The 15,382-nt window shown below is 40.2% G+C and overlaps 1 protein-coding gene across 1 annotated transcript in view; it reads right to left on the reverse strand.

The window, feature by feature from the left end:
* DCP1A (decapping mRNA 1A) overlaps positions 1 to 4,442 on the reverse strand; it is a 55,913-nt gene extending 51,471 nt beyond the window's left edge. Inside the window, exons 1-2 of the mRNA XM_026501036.4 lie at positions 3,581 to 4,442; positions 843 to 883 (exon numbers count right to left, since the gene is read on the reverse strand). Of these exons, the coding sequence (XP_026356821.1) occupies positions 843 to 883; positions 3,581 to 3,775 (236 nt within the window). The 5' untranslated portion in view covers positions 3,776 to 4,442. The remainder of the gene's footprint in view (positions 1 to 842; positions 884 to 3,580) is intronic.
* Positions 4,443 to 15,382: the final 10,940 nt, after the last annotated feature.

Genomic DNA, 15,382 nt, shown 5'->3' on the forward strand with positions numbered 1-15,382 from the left:
TGACAAATTCTTGTTAATTACCATCAATGGAGAAAGGCAATCCTTAAAAGAGAACTCATAATACAAAAAAAAGTGGGGAGGACCTGATGTCAGTAATAATTCCTGCTGAATCTCTAAACTTAGAAGCCATGGGAAGGAACCTGCCATAGTCAGAGAAAGACCTAAGGGAGATCCTAAGACCAAGAAACTCCATGACTATCCTTTCCTGTCAGTTACAAGTTAGGACATAAAAGTTGCCTAACAGAACAAAAGCTGCAATTTGCAAACCAATCACGTTTTAGATAATTAACTCTCAGAAAAGTTGAAAATAAAAAATGTGCAACTGAATAATCTGGGTTTTTCTAAAGGACTCTCAAACTAAGGTGACACATTACTAAGACACTGTACATAATTCAGAACTTTTTCTGTGGGGAGGGGTTCAGAAAAGGGACAGAACCAGAGTCATAAGAAGGTGACTCATTTAGTAACTATAGAATAGAGGGACTGACTTTTCAACTACGTTATTTTATAGAGTTAGTTTATGTATTATATTTTTCTCTATTTATGTATGTTTAATACAGGGAGAGGTAGGAAGGCATCTGTTTTAGACTCGTTCATTACTAGAAAATTTTTCTATTTTGAGACAGTTTTGCTAGGTTCCCAAGTAAGTTCTAACTCTGTTTATTCTGAATCACACGAAGGCTCAAAGAAGGGACGTAACTTGGTTCAGATCTCACAGCTAGAAATGGATGAAAAAGGTCAGGCAGGAAGGTTCCAAAGACAATAGGGCTGAACCACTTTATATAACACTGTTCACCATTAGATTAAAAATACGTATGTACCATTTTTTTTTAAAAGCTTACCTTCGATATACAAATAAGGTCCCTTCTATATCAGTCTTCTCCTATAATAGACAGAGTTGATTAGTTTTTTTCCCCATAATCCAACCCCAAATGGTCCTAATGGAGAAGTAATATTCATGTTTAAGGTGAAATTATCTATTTTAAAATTAGTCCCTTTAGAACAGGTCAAGTAAGTCTCTTACTCCACAAACTACTGTTACCAGTTCCTTTTGTATCCTTTCTACACTCTGGTTGCATACTAATGTATATTAAATGTTCAATCCAGCAACATGTCTGTTATCTGCAGCACTTTTCTTTTTAAAATTTTAGGGTGAAAATCTTAGCTCCCCCAGTTTCTAAAGACTATTTATTTGAGAGAGAGGGCGTGCCCATGCGTGTGTGGGAGGGGCAGAGGGAGGGAGAGAATATCAAGCAGACTCTCACAACCCTGAAATCATAACCAGAGCCTAAACCAAGAGTTGGATGCTTAACCAACTGAGCCACCCAGGCGCCCCACTTTCCCTTTATAAAGCTAAAATGTCTTATCCAGATTTTTTAATTTTAAAGCCAAGCTTCTGTAAAGCAATTCCTTCACTTTTAAAATTTATCGGTTAGTATGGGAAAAAAAAAAAAAAGAAAGAAAGAAAAACGGTTATCTTCTAGGAGAGTTTGTTTCATCATTGGGGGATTTTGGTATATTTTTATGAATAGCGAATTTTGTGGTTAAGAAATACTGTCAAACACAATTAGTTTTTTATTTTTAGAACTTTGTTGAAGAATCATGAAAACTGAAGCTATACTCTGCCTTAAGGTAATTACTCTAGGACGTATAAATAATTAAAAATTTTAAGCATAAACGAAACATTTTGATTAAAAATACAACTCATATTATCTTTTATTTGCTGTGACAAGTGGACTTAGGTTTTAAACACATACAATGTTTTAAAAAAACCCCAAATAACCACAGCAGTTCACAGTTTGGATAGAACCTATATATTTTAATGCAATCAACAAATTAGAAAATTTTAAATGCTAGTCATTCCAAATTGGGTTTGTTGGGATACAAATATTTAAAAAATACTTATCATATTGAGTATTGCTCTACCATAAAAATCATAATAAAACTTTTCCTTCCTAAGGGTTCATAGGCTTTTTCTTGCCTTTCAATTGTTAAATTATTAGTATAAAAAATTGGCAATCAGAAAGAAAACTTGCTCAAACACAACACTGCAAAGTTACAACTCACTGTAAAATAAAGATACAAAAGATTTTGGTTATGCTCTTTGCGCCATTATCCAAATGAACAAAAAATGGCAGTTCCTTTTTCAATTCAGATATTGTAACTAGTATTTCATATTTGAAGCAGGACTTTACAATTTAAATTCCACAATATTGAAAGTCTGTGAAAAACTAGAAATAAAAGTCTGTTAGTCTAAGTTTCTGCTCCCAAGTCTTCACCATTTGTCTGCAATTCACATCTCACAAATTTATATGCAGACCAAATAAAGAAAAATGATTCAGAACAATTCAAACTAAGGCAAAGTCTAAAACAGCTACACTAAAAAAAAAAAAAAAAAAAAAAAAATCTATAATTTTGTTCTTTGTGGCTTTCCATACCTCCTTCTCTTCCAGGAGGTGAAAGAAAGAAGATAAAAGCAAGAGGATTCTGAAAGCTCTTTTCATCTTAATTAACTGTTTATAAACATCAAATGATTTTCACAAAATTACTGATTAAATATAACCTATGTATCTGTTTTATACCGTAAAGGACATATTACAATGGTCTTTTAGGGTTTTGTTAGTATAAGGATTTCATTTTTTACTGAAAAGTGAACATTACTCATTTATGAACTCAATCCAACAAACATTTACGGATCATTTGCCAAAAGTAAAGCCTAAAGCTGAATGAGTAAATTATGGAGGGTCAGTTACTAGAAAACCGGAAATTATGTTACTTTTAAACAGGGGCCAACCATTCAGATAACAAACCCAATGTAACTTTTCGGACCCCCTCCCGTGCAAAAAAAATAAAAGGCAAAAAAGTACTTAGTCGGAAGGGAGCATTCAGAGGTGACATCACCAGCAGCACAGCTGGAATGAAACACATTTACAGGGTCTCTTTTCCAAAGGTTTCAAGGGAATCCAATTAACATGGAAGCCGATTCCCTAAGTGCCTTGAAATCTTTCCCAAAACTCTGGAAATACAGCGTAGTTAGATAAAAGTCGGACTTATCCCCACCACCTCTCTTCCAAGAATTGACACTAAGTGGATTTCAAGCTTTAAATCCAAATGACCTCTATGAAGGGGGCTCTTATTTACGCGCCTGTTGGGGGGAAAGGACTGGTGTTTACTTTATAGATTATGTATACGTAGTTTATCTAATAACCCTCATAGCTTCAAACACAATCTTTCAGGTATCTTTCTGACCCCACCGTTCTCATCCTCCAACACGTCTGCAAAGAAGGCAGATCGCCCAGGTCTCCGGACCCGACCCCAAGGGACTGATCCTCCTCCAATCCTCCCTTCTATCGGCTTGCCCCCGCTCCCCCCGCCCCCGACGTTCTGGGCCTACCTCTCTCCTCTCCCCAATTCCCGGCGCCCCTGACACCCTTCAGGGACCGACCCGTCTCTTCTCCAGTCCCTGGCCTCCCCGCTGCCGCCCTGGCCTCCCGAATCACCCCCAACCCAGGACAGTCCGCGCGGCCCCTTTAAGAGGCGGCGGCCGGGAGAACGACCTCAGCGGCCTGGCCGCACTCACCCACTGGTTGGCCTTGGGGCAGAAGGTGTACAGAGCGACCTGGCCCGTGAGGTCTGCGATGCTGGTGATGTAGGGGTCGTGCTGCTTCAGGGCCGCTAAGCTCATCTCCTGCCCAGCTCTACTCAGCGACTCCATCTTGAATTCCGGAGCCGAGCCCCTCCGGCGGGGGCGGAGTAGCGGACAGGAAGGTGCCATCCAGGCAAAGTTCCCCCAGCTGCGTCAGCACCTTCAACTTCCGCCTCTCCGCCGGCCTGGCGGCTGAGCGGTACAACAGCTATTGAGCTCCGCTACGTCCATGCCCCCGGGCGCCGCGTTCCGGGAGCGTCAGGTTCCTGACGTTCCAGGGTCTGGGTTGGCGTCGGTGGCGGAGCTGTCAGGCGGGGGCGCAGGCCCTTCCTGTACTTGGGGTAAAAATGCCCTGACCGCGGGATCGAGGCTGTCCGCGAGCCCTCCCCGGGCTCCTGCCGGACGAGGCAGCAGACCGACGCGGGGCCGCCTCGGCTTGCGCACCGGCAAGTCGGGTCGCAAACCGAAAAGCCCGCTGTGGCGGTGCGGGGCTCCACGGTCGTGGGGGAGAGCTTAGAGAAGCGGGGAGCGGGGCACCCCGAAAGTCACCTCAGATCTCCGAGCTCACGAGATCACCGCCGTCCGCAGTTGGATGGTTTTTTTTTTTGTGAAGGAACGTTTTGAAAAAAGCCAAACTAGCCCTCTTGTAACTGCACTGGAGTGTGTTGTGCGATCCCCTGGGGCTCCTTACTTTGCTCGTCTGCAGGTCGCGGAAGTCCTTCCCTCCAGTCTTGGCAGGAGCCCGCGGAGGCGTGCGTGAGCGGTCGTGCAGCGTTTAAAGCTTTCAAAAGAGAACGCGTCCTTTTTAGCAAACACGTGTTAAGCATTTTAACACATTTTTAAAGAGGCAGGTACGAGCTAGAGTGAAACAAGGCACGGAGACTATAGGGAACTCTGTTTACCCCCACTCGACTTGTTAAAAGAACATTTTCTTACGTGGAAAAGATACCCCAATGGAATCGAATTTTGGAAAGGAAAAAACCCCGTCGTATTTGTACTGTTTATGATTTTTACATCCCAGGAGCGTTTGTTAACGGAAAGAATATAATGTCTTAGATTCTTTTCAGTATCACGTAAGAAGCGTGTATAAATGCCATTCATTTGCTGTGTATTAAGCAAGTATTTATTGAAGTTTTATGGGTGAGTAGGAGTTCATCAGAGAAGAAAGGCAAGGGCTCTTTCACTTTGCAGTTTAATGGTGAGGAAGGGAAGGTGTCTTCATCCTCATTTGATGGATGGTTTAATTGAAGCTGGGTGGAGTCATCACTGGCTCAGAGTTCCATACTACTCTGGGGGGCGCGCGCGGGGGGGGGGGTGTCTGGTATTAGAATCCAGAGACTCCTTCCTTTCCCCCAGAGTCCTTTCCTCTACACCATGCCTACCTTTCTTCATCCTTGAGAATGAGTCCTACTCCCCTCCACCTACTTTCAATCCAATATTTAAAAATCTGTACCCTAATTTAAAAAAGTATGCATTTTTTGAATACTTAATACAAGCCTTTGGAATAAAATTCAAAGACACACCTGGAACTAAAAAGAGTAGGCTTTTCTTCTTTTAAAGATTACTATTTTATTAAGGTATAGTTGACATATAACCTTGTATTAGTTTCAGGTGTACAGTATAATGATTTAATATTTATATATATTGCAAAGTGATCAAACGTTAGTCCAGCTAACATTTATCACCATACGTAGTTACAACATTTTTTTTCTTGTGGTAAGAATTTTCAAGTTCCACTCTCCTAGCTGCTTTCAAATATGCAATACTATTATGAGCTATAGTCATCAGGCTATATGTTACATTCCCAGGACATGACCATTAGTTTTTTTCTCACATAGATTTACTAAAATCTAAGACATTTCCTTTTTACTTATTTTTGATTGAACAGGGTTAGACTCATGAGAAACAGCAAGCTATTTTAGGGAGTTTTCATATTCAGAATAGAAAATTGCTTCAAAATGCATGTTTGCGTGGCCCAAAACATGTTAATGTTGACTGTAATAACTCTGTACAGCTCTCACGATCTATTAAAGAGAATGTGAAAAATTTGGAATTGAAACTCTTCCTCATTTACTTTGAGGCCTAATTTTTCCTTGTATTTGGTTTGGCTAGATTTCTGCCTATTGCCACTTTCTATGAATTGCTCTTTCAATGATTCCACCCCAGCCCATTGGCCTCCTTGCTATTCCCGCACATGTGCCAAATGAGTCTTGCCTCAGGGCTTTTGCGCTTGCCATTCTCCCTTTCTGGAACATTCTTCTCTCTGATATCCCTGGGATATCCTTATGGCTCATTTCCTCATGTTGTTCATAGCACTCATCTGCCAGTGGTAATTATTTTATTTACTTCTGTTTTGTCTGTATCATCAGCTCAATGAAGCAGGACCCATGTCTGTCGTCTTTATCACACTCTCAGTGCCTGGCACAGAGGCAAGGCTTATCTTTGTTTGTTGGATTAATTGGAAAGTCAGGGTATTCTCTTTATCACATAAACCTGAGAGAAGGGATGGTTGTTTCAACTCCACATCTAAGAAAGCATTTGTTTCTCATAAGCGCTGAACAAATAATGATGCCTGATTTTCTTATATTCCTATATCTTGATTCCTGGGCTCGAGGCTTCCTGAGGCAAACATACGGTGTTTAGTATAGCCCAGAACAGTCATTGGGGACATTTTCAGTCTGGCACTTTTTCCCATGTCCGTATTCTCTCCATCTCTCTGTCTCCCCTCTCTTCTTCTTCTTCCTCTCTCTTTCTCTAAAAGTATTCTAGAAGTATCTGCTTACCGTTTGCTTTTTAAGGCAGAAAAACCAAGCTAACGAACTTTCCCAAGGTCACATAATGATTCATTTGCAAAGTTGGATTAGCATGTTCTAGCCTTGGCTTCCAGGTAGATCGTGTATCTTGCTACCATTTTGTCTGGCACACTCTTAAATTACGCTGCCTACACGTGAGTGAAGCTCGTTCTCCTTATGCTGCTGTTTCACCACTGATATTTATTTTACATGATTGATATGCAAAAGGTTGCGGATTTACTATAAAATCCATTACCTGGTGCTTACCAAATGCTTCGGATGGTAGTTCTTTCCTTCAGTTTCTCCAGAAAGGTCTGAGACCTCTGTATTTTAAAATGTTACTTTGTAAAAGTATTTTGAAAGGGTCTCGATATTTTCTAGAATTGCATTTCTGATTTGTGAATTAGTTTAGGGTGTCAGTTCTGGAGCAGAAACACGAATGATTTCAACCAGGAAGAAAGAAAGCTGCTCCATATGGGGTAAGGTAACCAGAATAAAAGAACACGGGATCAGCACACTATGTAGTTCATCTGTTTATTGCATCTAACGGTGTTCTTGATAATGTTCTTTGGTAGAAAGTTCTACTTCGTTTATTTACTTAACCCAGTGTAGCGTTTCAAATTAACAATAGCATAGCAGCGGTATATTCACAACAGATACACAGTGCTTCTCCATGGGACACAAAGTGCTTCATAGGTGTGCATACTCACAAACTCTCCAGATTGGTCTGTGGACGTAAATAATTGTTACCCATTTGAAAATGAAGGCGCCCAGAGGCACATTAGTTGACTTGCCTGTGGTAGAGATTGTTTGCTGTTCATCAGCAACGTTTTTATCCTTTTCTGTTGCCTTCACCACACAGCCAGCCTTCATTTCCCAAACTCTTTTGGCTTAGGTATGGCTCTGTGACCCAATTTTGGCCAGCGGAATGTTGGCAGAAGTGATGTGTGCCTTCCCCAGGCCGTGGCCTTAACGAGCATGTTCCGCCTTGACTTGCTTTTCTCTCTTCTGTTGTCTGGGTGCAGGCAACTGTGAGGCCATGGAGAATGGCGGAGACCCAAGATGGAAAGAGTTGGGACCTTAAATCACCACAGAGAGAATTGTTGCTTGCTGTCCAGGGTATCTTTCTCAGACTATTACGTGAGGAGTGGACTCCGTTGGGTTTGAGAAATTATGTACTTTGGGGTCTTTTTGTTACCTCAGCCTAGCCTATCCCAACTAATTACACTGCTCTAGATTGTTTAGAAAATCAGCAATAAAACTTCAGTCTTCTGAAGTAGAATTAAAATTAAACATATGATTTACCAGAACACTGCTTAGTGCTTTGACAATGAGTCAAGATTTTAAAAGAACTCCAGCCAGAGCTCTGCATTTGCAATCAGTTATAAGCACAGATTTGCAGTCACAAAGTGGCTAAAGACCAAAAATATTTTTGCCTATACCATTAGGCAATGATTTTGCAATTGCATCACGAAATAACCCCACTAAGCCAAAATGGGAGGCTGTCATTTAAAATGCACTTTCTCCATGAGAATTTCCACAAATTCTTTCGGATTTCTTTTAATTCTTCCTTTCTTTTTCCCTTGGGCATATTAAAATACAAGTACAGTTGACTCTTGAACAACATGAGTTTGAATTGTGTGGGTCCACATGTGGGAATTTTTTTTTTATAAATACAGTACCAGTTCTGTAAATATATTTTGCTCTTCCTTATGATTTTCTTGGTAACATTTTCTTTTCTCTAGCTTACTTTATGGCAAGAATGTAGTCTATAATACATATAACATACAAAATATGTGTTAATCAACTGTTTATATTCTCGGTAAAGCTTTTTCAACAGTAGGCGGTTAGGAGCAGTTACGTTTTTGGGGAGTCGAAAATTATACATGGGTTTTTCAACTGTGCTGGGGTTTAGTGACCCAACCTGTGTGTTGTTCAGGAATCAGCTCTATTTCCTTTGTTCCTACTAAAAAACCTTCCTAAAAAAAAAACCTTTATTATTATTATATTATTATTTTCTTTATTGAAGTATAGTTGACACACAATGTTACATTAGGTTCAGTGTGCAGCATAGTGTTTGACAAGTTTATACGCTATGCCGTGCTCATAAGTGTGGCTACCATTTGTCACCATATAACACTACTACAATACCATTGACAATATTCTCTATGCTCTGCCTTTTATTCCTGTGATTTATTCATTCTGTAACTGGAGTCCTGTATCTCCCACTCCCCTTCACCCATTTTGCCTATCCCTCCCCCCCCAGTCCCCTCTGACAACCATCAGTTTATTCTCTGTATTTATGGATCTGTTTCTGCTTTTTGTTTGTTCATTCATTTGCATTATTTCTTTTAGATTTCACATATAAGGGGCACCTGGGTGGCTCAGTTGGTTAAGCGTCTGCCTTTAGCTCAGGTCATGATCTCGGGGTCCTGGGATCAAGTCCCGCATCGGGCTCCTTGCTCAATGGGAAGCCTGCTTCTCCCTCTGCCTGCTGCTCCCCATGCTTGTGCTCACTTGCTCTCTCTCTGACAAATAAATAAAATCTTCAAAAAATAGATTTCACATATAAGTGAAATCATATAGTGTGTGTCTCTCTCTGACTTATTTCACTTAGCAAAATACCCTCTAGGTCCATCCATGTTGTCACAAATGGCAAGATCTTTCTTTTTTTTTTTTTAATGGGTGAGTAATATATATATCACAGCTTTTTTTTTTTTAAAGATTTTATTTTTTTATTTGACAGAGAGAGAGGCAGCAAGAGAGGGAACACAAGCAGGGGGAGTGGGAGAGGGAAGCAGGCTTCCGGCTGAGAAGGGAGCCTGATGTGGGGCTCGAGTCCAGAACGCTGGGATCATGACCTGAGCCAAAGGCAGATGCCCAACAACTGAGCCACCCAGGCACCCCTATAAATCACAGCTTCTTTATCCATTTATCTAAAGGATCAACTGTATTTCTTAAGTCAACACAATAAGAAGAGTTTAAGTAAAGGCATCAATCTGCTGTGTTAACTGTGTAACCTGAAATCTTCCTCATTGACTCTCCAGATTAACATGAAAATATAACAAATACTGGTGCCCGAACCTATAGACTATTTCTGTTCATGGATTCTTTTCTGTATCTTCCCAGTTTTAGTTCTGGGTTGCTTCTAGTCTTATATTACCATTATTCATTTACTAATATTTATCTGGAAAAATTAACATCATAATCACTTTTACATATGCCTTTAATTCATTTAATGAGTTTTAGCTCTCTTCAATCTTGAAATTTGATTGTTCGATGGCTAGAGCATATTAATGAATTGTTGAACTCTTATGAGTTGAATTTGCACCGAGATACCCTTAAGAATGAATATATGTCTTTGCTGTACTCTCCAACTCTGAGGGAAAGCCACAGTGTTACATACTTAATGGGTTCAATGCTTTCTGTTTTCTGCTTACATATTGTCTTAATTTGGGTATCCAATATGTGAGCTTGAGGCAAAACTGACTCAGGATTCATTGCGAGTCTTTCTTGTGTAAACCAATTATTATATGATTTGTGGAATAATAAACATGGTCCAGATACAGTTTATGTTATCTTGGTAAACTTGAATTCATTTATCCTGAAGGCACAAGTATTAGGAAATTCTATCTTTCCCCACTCAATTACACTCATAACATAGAGAATAACGTTGAACAGGGTACATTAAAAATCACTCCAAATTACTGAAATCCCATAATTTAATGGAGATTAACTGTCACAGTGTGAAAAACCACTCACTCATCTGTATGTTGTTGCCTGCAGCCTTGAATTTAACGACTATTACCTGTTCTGGACCTTGAGGGAGATCTCAATATTCATTATCTAAGGAGAAGAGCATAAATTACACTTAGCCATCTAATAAACATTAACTCAAGAGATAATAGAAAAACGCATTTCTCTTGCACAATAAAATTATTGCCACTACTGCGATAAAAGAGGCTGAACTAGGTCAGGAGCGGTCCTTTTTACATTGCTCAAGAACACTAGAAGGATTAAAAATTTATGGATTACCTCCTAGAAACAATGATCTGGTACAGAAATGAAATAAAACACCCACTCTCCTGTATCTTCCTAAGCTGCTCCATGCCATTTCATTTTCTGATTGTATTAGTGTAACAACTTTCCAAAGCTCTAGAAACTGTCCTTGGCAAAGATGAAGATTTTCAAACCAAAGGAATTGTTTTTGAAAATTCAGAGGCAGTTGGCGTAAGAAGGTAATGTTAAAATGGGAACCAAATAGACTCTCGTCTTGTGTATACTTGGTATATTTGTAATTTTGTTTCACTTAGGTCGCAGATAAGTACAAGCAAAAGAAAAAAAGTGAAGTAAAAGGGTATAGTATTAAAATGCTATACAATATTAATAGTCCTTCTGGATAAATTTGTATGAAAAGACGATATAGTTATTTCTGTGTGAAATCTTCCAGAACCAAAGGCTGGCAAAATTGCTTCTTAAAAGAGCTATATCTAGTTTCGAGAAGTTATTTGTTAATGTGTCTGTAACCTTTCGGACTCTTCTAAGTCTTTGTTTTGCTTTTTAAGAGTATTTTAGAGTGTGCATATTTGTATATTTAATGCTGGAAAATAATCTGAGTGGGACTATTTGGATATAAATGTAAATTTTAAGGGATTTGGGGGGATGGAGCTTTTTATTTGTAAATATCTAAAAGTCATGTATTTCCTAAGTATTGATGGATGTTTTCATATAGAAGGGTTTTTGTTTTCTTTCTCAGTGACCCCTTTCCTATCTTTTTTTTCCATTGATGGCCTTTTATTCTTCAATAATGAAACACAGGAGAACATACACAGTTTCAAACTTTCCCTTTATCTGTTTTTGAGCTAAATTGCCTTGAGGTTAAGTAAAGGTAATGGAGATATGATTACTCAGGTGAAACATTACCATACGGGCATTTTCTGCCTTTTTTACAGATGTTGGCATTTATTTTACTGTGATTTTTTAAAAGATTTTATTCATTTATTCATGAGAGACAGAGAGAGAGGCAGAGGGAGAAGCAGGCTCCCCATGGTGTGGGGAGCCCGATGTGAGACTCCATTCCCAGGACCCTGGGATCACAATCTGAGCTGAAGGCAGGTGCTTAACCAACTGAGCCACCCAGGTGTCCCTACAGATGCCTGCATTTGAAGTAATCTAGAAACTGAGGCTTGGGAGGGAAAAATGTCCACCCATAGCTTATACTAATGGCATATATTCGAATAAAACTCTCACACTCCTTAGTCCATGAATCCCTGAGGATTGCAGTCCATCCATAGGGAAGCAGCCAAGAGATCTGTTGAAGGGCATATCACACCAAAGAAATGAACCGTGGAACTTGCAATTGCTAGAAATACATCAGCCGAACCAAACTGACAGGTAATCTTAATGTCATATTTTGGTGTGTCTTCTCAGGATAAGCAAGGAGTCTTTCTCTTCCTTGCCAAAAAAGTTGACTGATTTTTAAAGTTTTAATGGCATAGGTCTTTTCTTACGTGAGCTAGAAAGGTCTTTTCAAAAGGTAACATGGACTATAAAAAAGGAGCAGTCTTTGGATTTTGTCCTTCCAACTGGAGACTGGTGGTGCAAAATGGGTTTCGGAGGCAAAGCCAATGAGTTGATGTCATTCTTATGAAGTCTGGCAGAGGGTAAACTTATTAACATTGTGAAACAAATTCTTTTTTTTTTTTATAATGATTTTTTATTATATTATGTTAGTCACCATACAGTACATCCCCGGTTTCCGATGTAAGGCTCGATGATTCATTAGTTGTGTATAACACCCAGTGCACCACGCAATACGTGCCCTCCTTACTACCCATCACCAGCCTATCCCATTCCCCCACCCCCCTCCCCTCTTGTGAAACAAATTCTAACTGACCTTTTATGAAAATATAAATTAAGCCTGCATCTGTCAGCCCCACGCATTTCATAGACTGAGCCGAGCAAAATGAGCTGCTGACGGTGCAGTCTCTCGGTGTGGCCATGCCTTCTGCTCTAGGGTCACCTGTCCTCCAAGATGCAGATGAGGAGAAAAGCACATTTTAAAAGCCGAGGGGAAAAACACAGACGTGGCTTTCTTTTAATCTTCTACCGAGCTTTTGAATCTAGTTTTATTTAAAACCATCACCATCAGTTGTATGCATACTAAAATACTTTAAAATTTTTTTTTAGTTTTATTTATTTATTTAGAGAGTGTGAGCGGGGGGAGGGGCACCAGGTGAGGGAGAGAGGAAATCTCAAGCAGACTCTGTGCTGAGCACGGAGCCCAACACGGGGCTCAATCCCACAACCCTGAGGTCATGACCTGAGCCGAAATCAAGAGTCGAACACTTCACTGGCTGAGCCACCCAGGTGCCCCTACTTTTAACTTAAACCAAAAACATAGCAACAAATCTTTGAGGACTCAGTAGCATTTCTTCCAATAAATATTAGGCAGTTCAATTTTGCATAGAGGTAATTGACCAAATAATCTCGACCCTGACAGTTTCAGGATAGGAACATTGATAAATTGCATCCGAACTCTGCTGTAATGACAAAGCACCACTCTCCCAGCACTTTGATCTTTCAGTATGCTCCCTGCTGTAGGGGAGGAAAAGTTTTCCTCGACCATATTAGGGTCTCTAATAGTCTGGGTCTGAAATTTGACAAAGATAATAGAGGAACATACACATTTTTTAAAAAAGATTTTATTTATTTATTTGAGAGAGAGAGAGACAGAGAGAGGGAGACAGCATGAGCCGGAGGGGCAGAGGGAGAGGAGAGAGAATCTCAAACAGACTCCACGCTGAGCCTGGAGCCTGACGCAGGGCTTGATCCCAGAACTAGAGATCACGACCTGAGCCGAAACCAAGAGTGGGGCATTTAACCAACCATGCCACCCAGACGCCCTCATACACATTTATTTAATACAAGTTTTCTGTGACACAAGCTTTCTTTCCTTCATATGGAAATGAATTCCAAAGAAATGGTCAAGCCTGAGTGTTTTTATGCTGGGCTTGATAAGGATGGGAAGTTGCAGAAAGACATGATGGGGGGAAGAGTGTGAACTCAGGGTAGTAAACTGAGGGGAAGTCATCAAGGTCCGTTGATTTCCTCTATGTGTCCCTTTGTCTTCTGAAATCAGAAAGCTTCCTTCCTCTGGGTCCAAGGAGGGCACCTCTCATGTGAGGGTCTTACGACCTGCTTCTGGGGAAGCTCAGAGAGTCCTTCCTGGACTTGCCATTTCTCAAGTTCCCTCAGCCTGTAATACTCAATGTACCAAGATGCCGTATTTTGGGGAAATGTGTCCTGAACCCCATTACTGCCATAGAAGTATTTATCTCTTTCACTGACCATTCATGCCCATTCCCTTCTTTAATACTCAAGAACAGGGCAAGGATGTTTCTCCTTGTTTTATTTAGGGGAGAACAGGCGCTCTGACAGATGGAGGGATAGAGCCAGAACCCACAACCACATGCCCATCCCACAGTACCCGGCCCCATTACCCATGGACTCATCTGGGATCTCTGCCCTTGGGCAGCCAAAAAATCATGGAGCAAAATTGATATACAAATGCCGATGTACCAGTGGTGGTGTAGCGGACCAATGCCAGATAATACGCATTTCACCTGTGCTATCCCACTAGCAGCTTTTCTGGTGGACGTGGCAGAAAGTATTGCAGATGCTTTTGTGCTAGAAACATAATGTAACTGGGCTGTGAAGCAGGAAAGGAGAAATACGTAAAAATTCTGGTGTCCATAAGATTTTATTAGATAGCATAAAAACGTTGGGAACTATTTTTGGAAGGCACTCATGATTGACCTAACTCTTTAATTTTGTGACTGGAGTTTTCTCTGCCTTGGAGCTGGGCACAGGCTTCCTTGTCTCTTGCTCCTTCATCGCTGAACAGCTCCGTACATTCGCTCCGACAGGACTGGACTTCAGAGGATCCGTTCCTGGCTTCCCCCTCCTTCTCTGCAGATGGGACACCACAATGCTCTGGGTGCTCCTGCTGGAATAGAGTCAACACTGGATATCAGGGGCTGGTGATCTATTCTGTGGGATGTCCAGGGTCTTAACTTTTTATTTATTTATTTTTAATAATAATATTTTTTATTATATAATGTTAGTCACTATACAGTACATCTCTAGTTTTTGATGTAAAGTTCCATGATTCATTACTTGCATATAACACCCAGTGCACCATGCTCCTTAATACCCATCACCAGCCTATCCCATTCCCCAAACCCCCTCCCCTCTGAAGCCCTCAGTTTGTTTCCCAGAGTCCATAGTCTCTCGTGGTTCATTCCCCCTTCTGTTTACCCCCCCTTTCTTTATCCCTTTAACTTTTTAAAACCTTTTTAAAAATTGAGATATAATTATCATATAACATTATCTTAGTTTCAGGTTACAACATAATGATTTGATATTTGTATGCATTGTGAAATGATCACTACAATCAGTCTAGCTAATATCCATCACCACGCAGCTACAAAAAAAATTTTTTTTTCTTAGGGTAAGGACTTTTAAGATCTACTCTATTAGCGACTTTCAAATATACAACATGGTATTATTAGCTATGGTCACCATACATTATATCCTGTACACTACATTTCCATGACTTGTTTATTTTATAATTAGAAATTTGTACCTTTTGATCCCTTTCACCCATTTCACTCATTCTTCACCCCCTGCCTGGGGCAACCACCACTCTGTTCTCTGTGTTGATGGGTTCTTTATTTTATTTTTTTTTATGATTCCACATATATGTGAGGTCAGAGAGTATTTCTCTTTCGCTGACTTCCCTCACTCAACATATTGCCCTCAAGGTCCATCCATGTTGTCATGAATGGCAAGATTTCCTTATTTTTTTATGGCTGAATAATATTCCATCATAAGTATACAGCACATGTCTTTATCCAGTCATCCACCAACTGATACTTAGGTT

Source organism: Ursus arctos, unplaced genomic scaffold (genome assembly GCF_023065955.2).
Source record: "Ursus arctos isolate Adak ecotype North America unplaced genomic scaffold, UrsArc2.0 scaffold_14, whole genome shotgun sequence".
Classification (NCBI taxonomy): Eukaryota; Metazoa; Chordata; class Mammalia; order Carnivora; family Ursidae; genus Ursus; species Ursus arctos.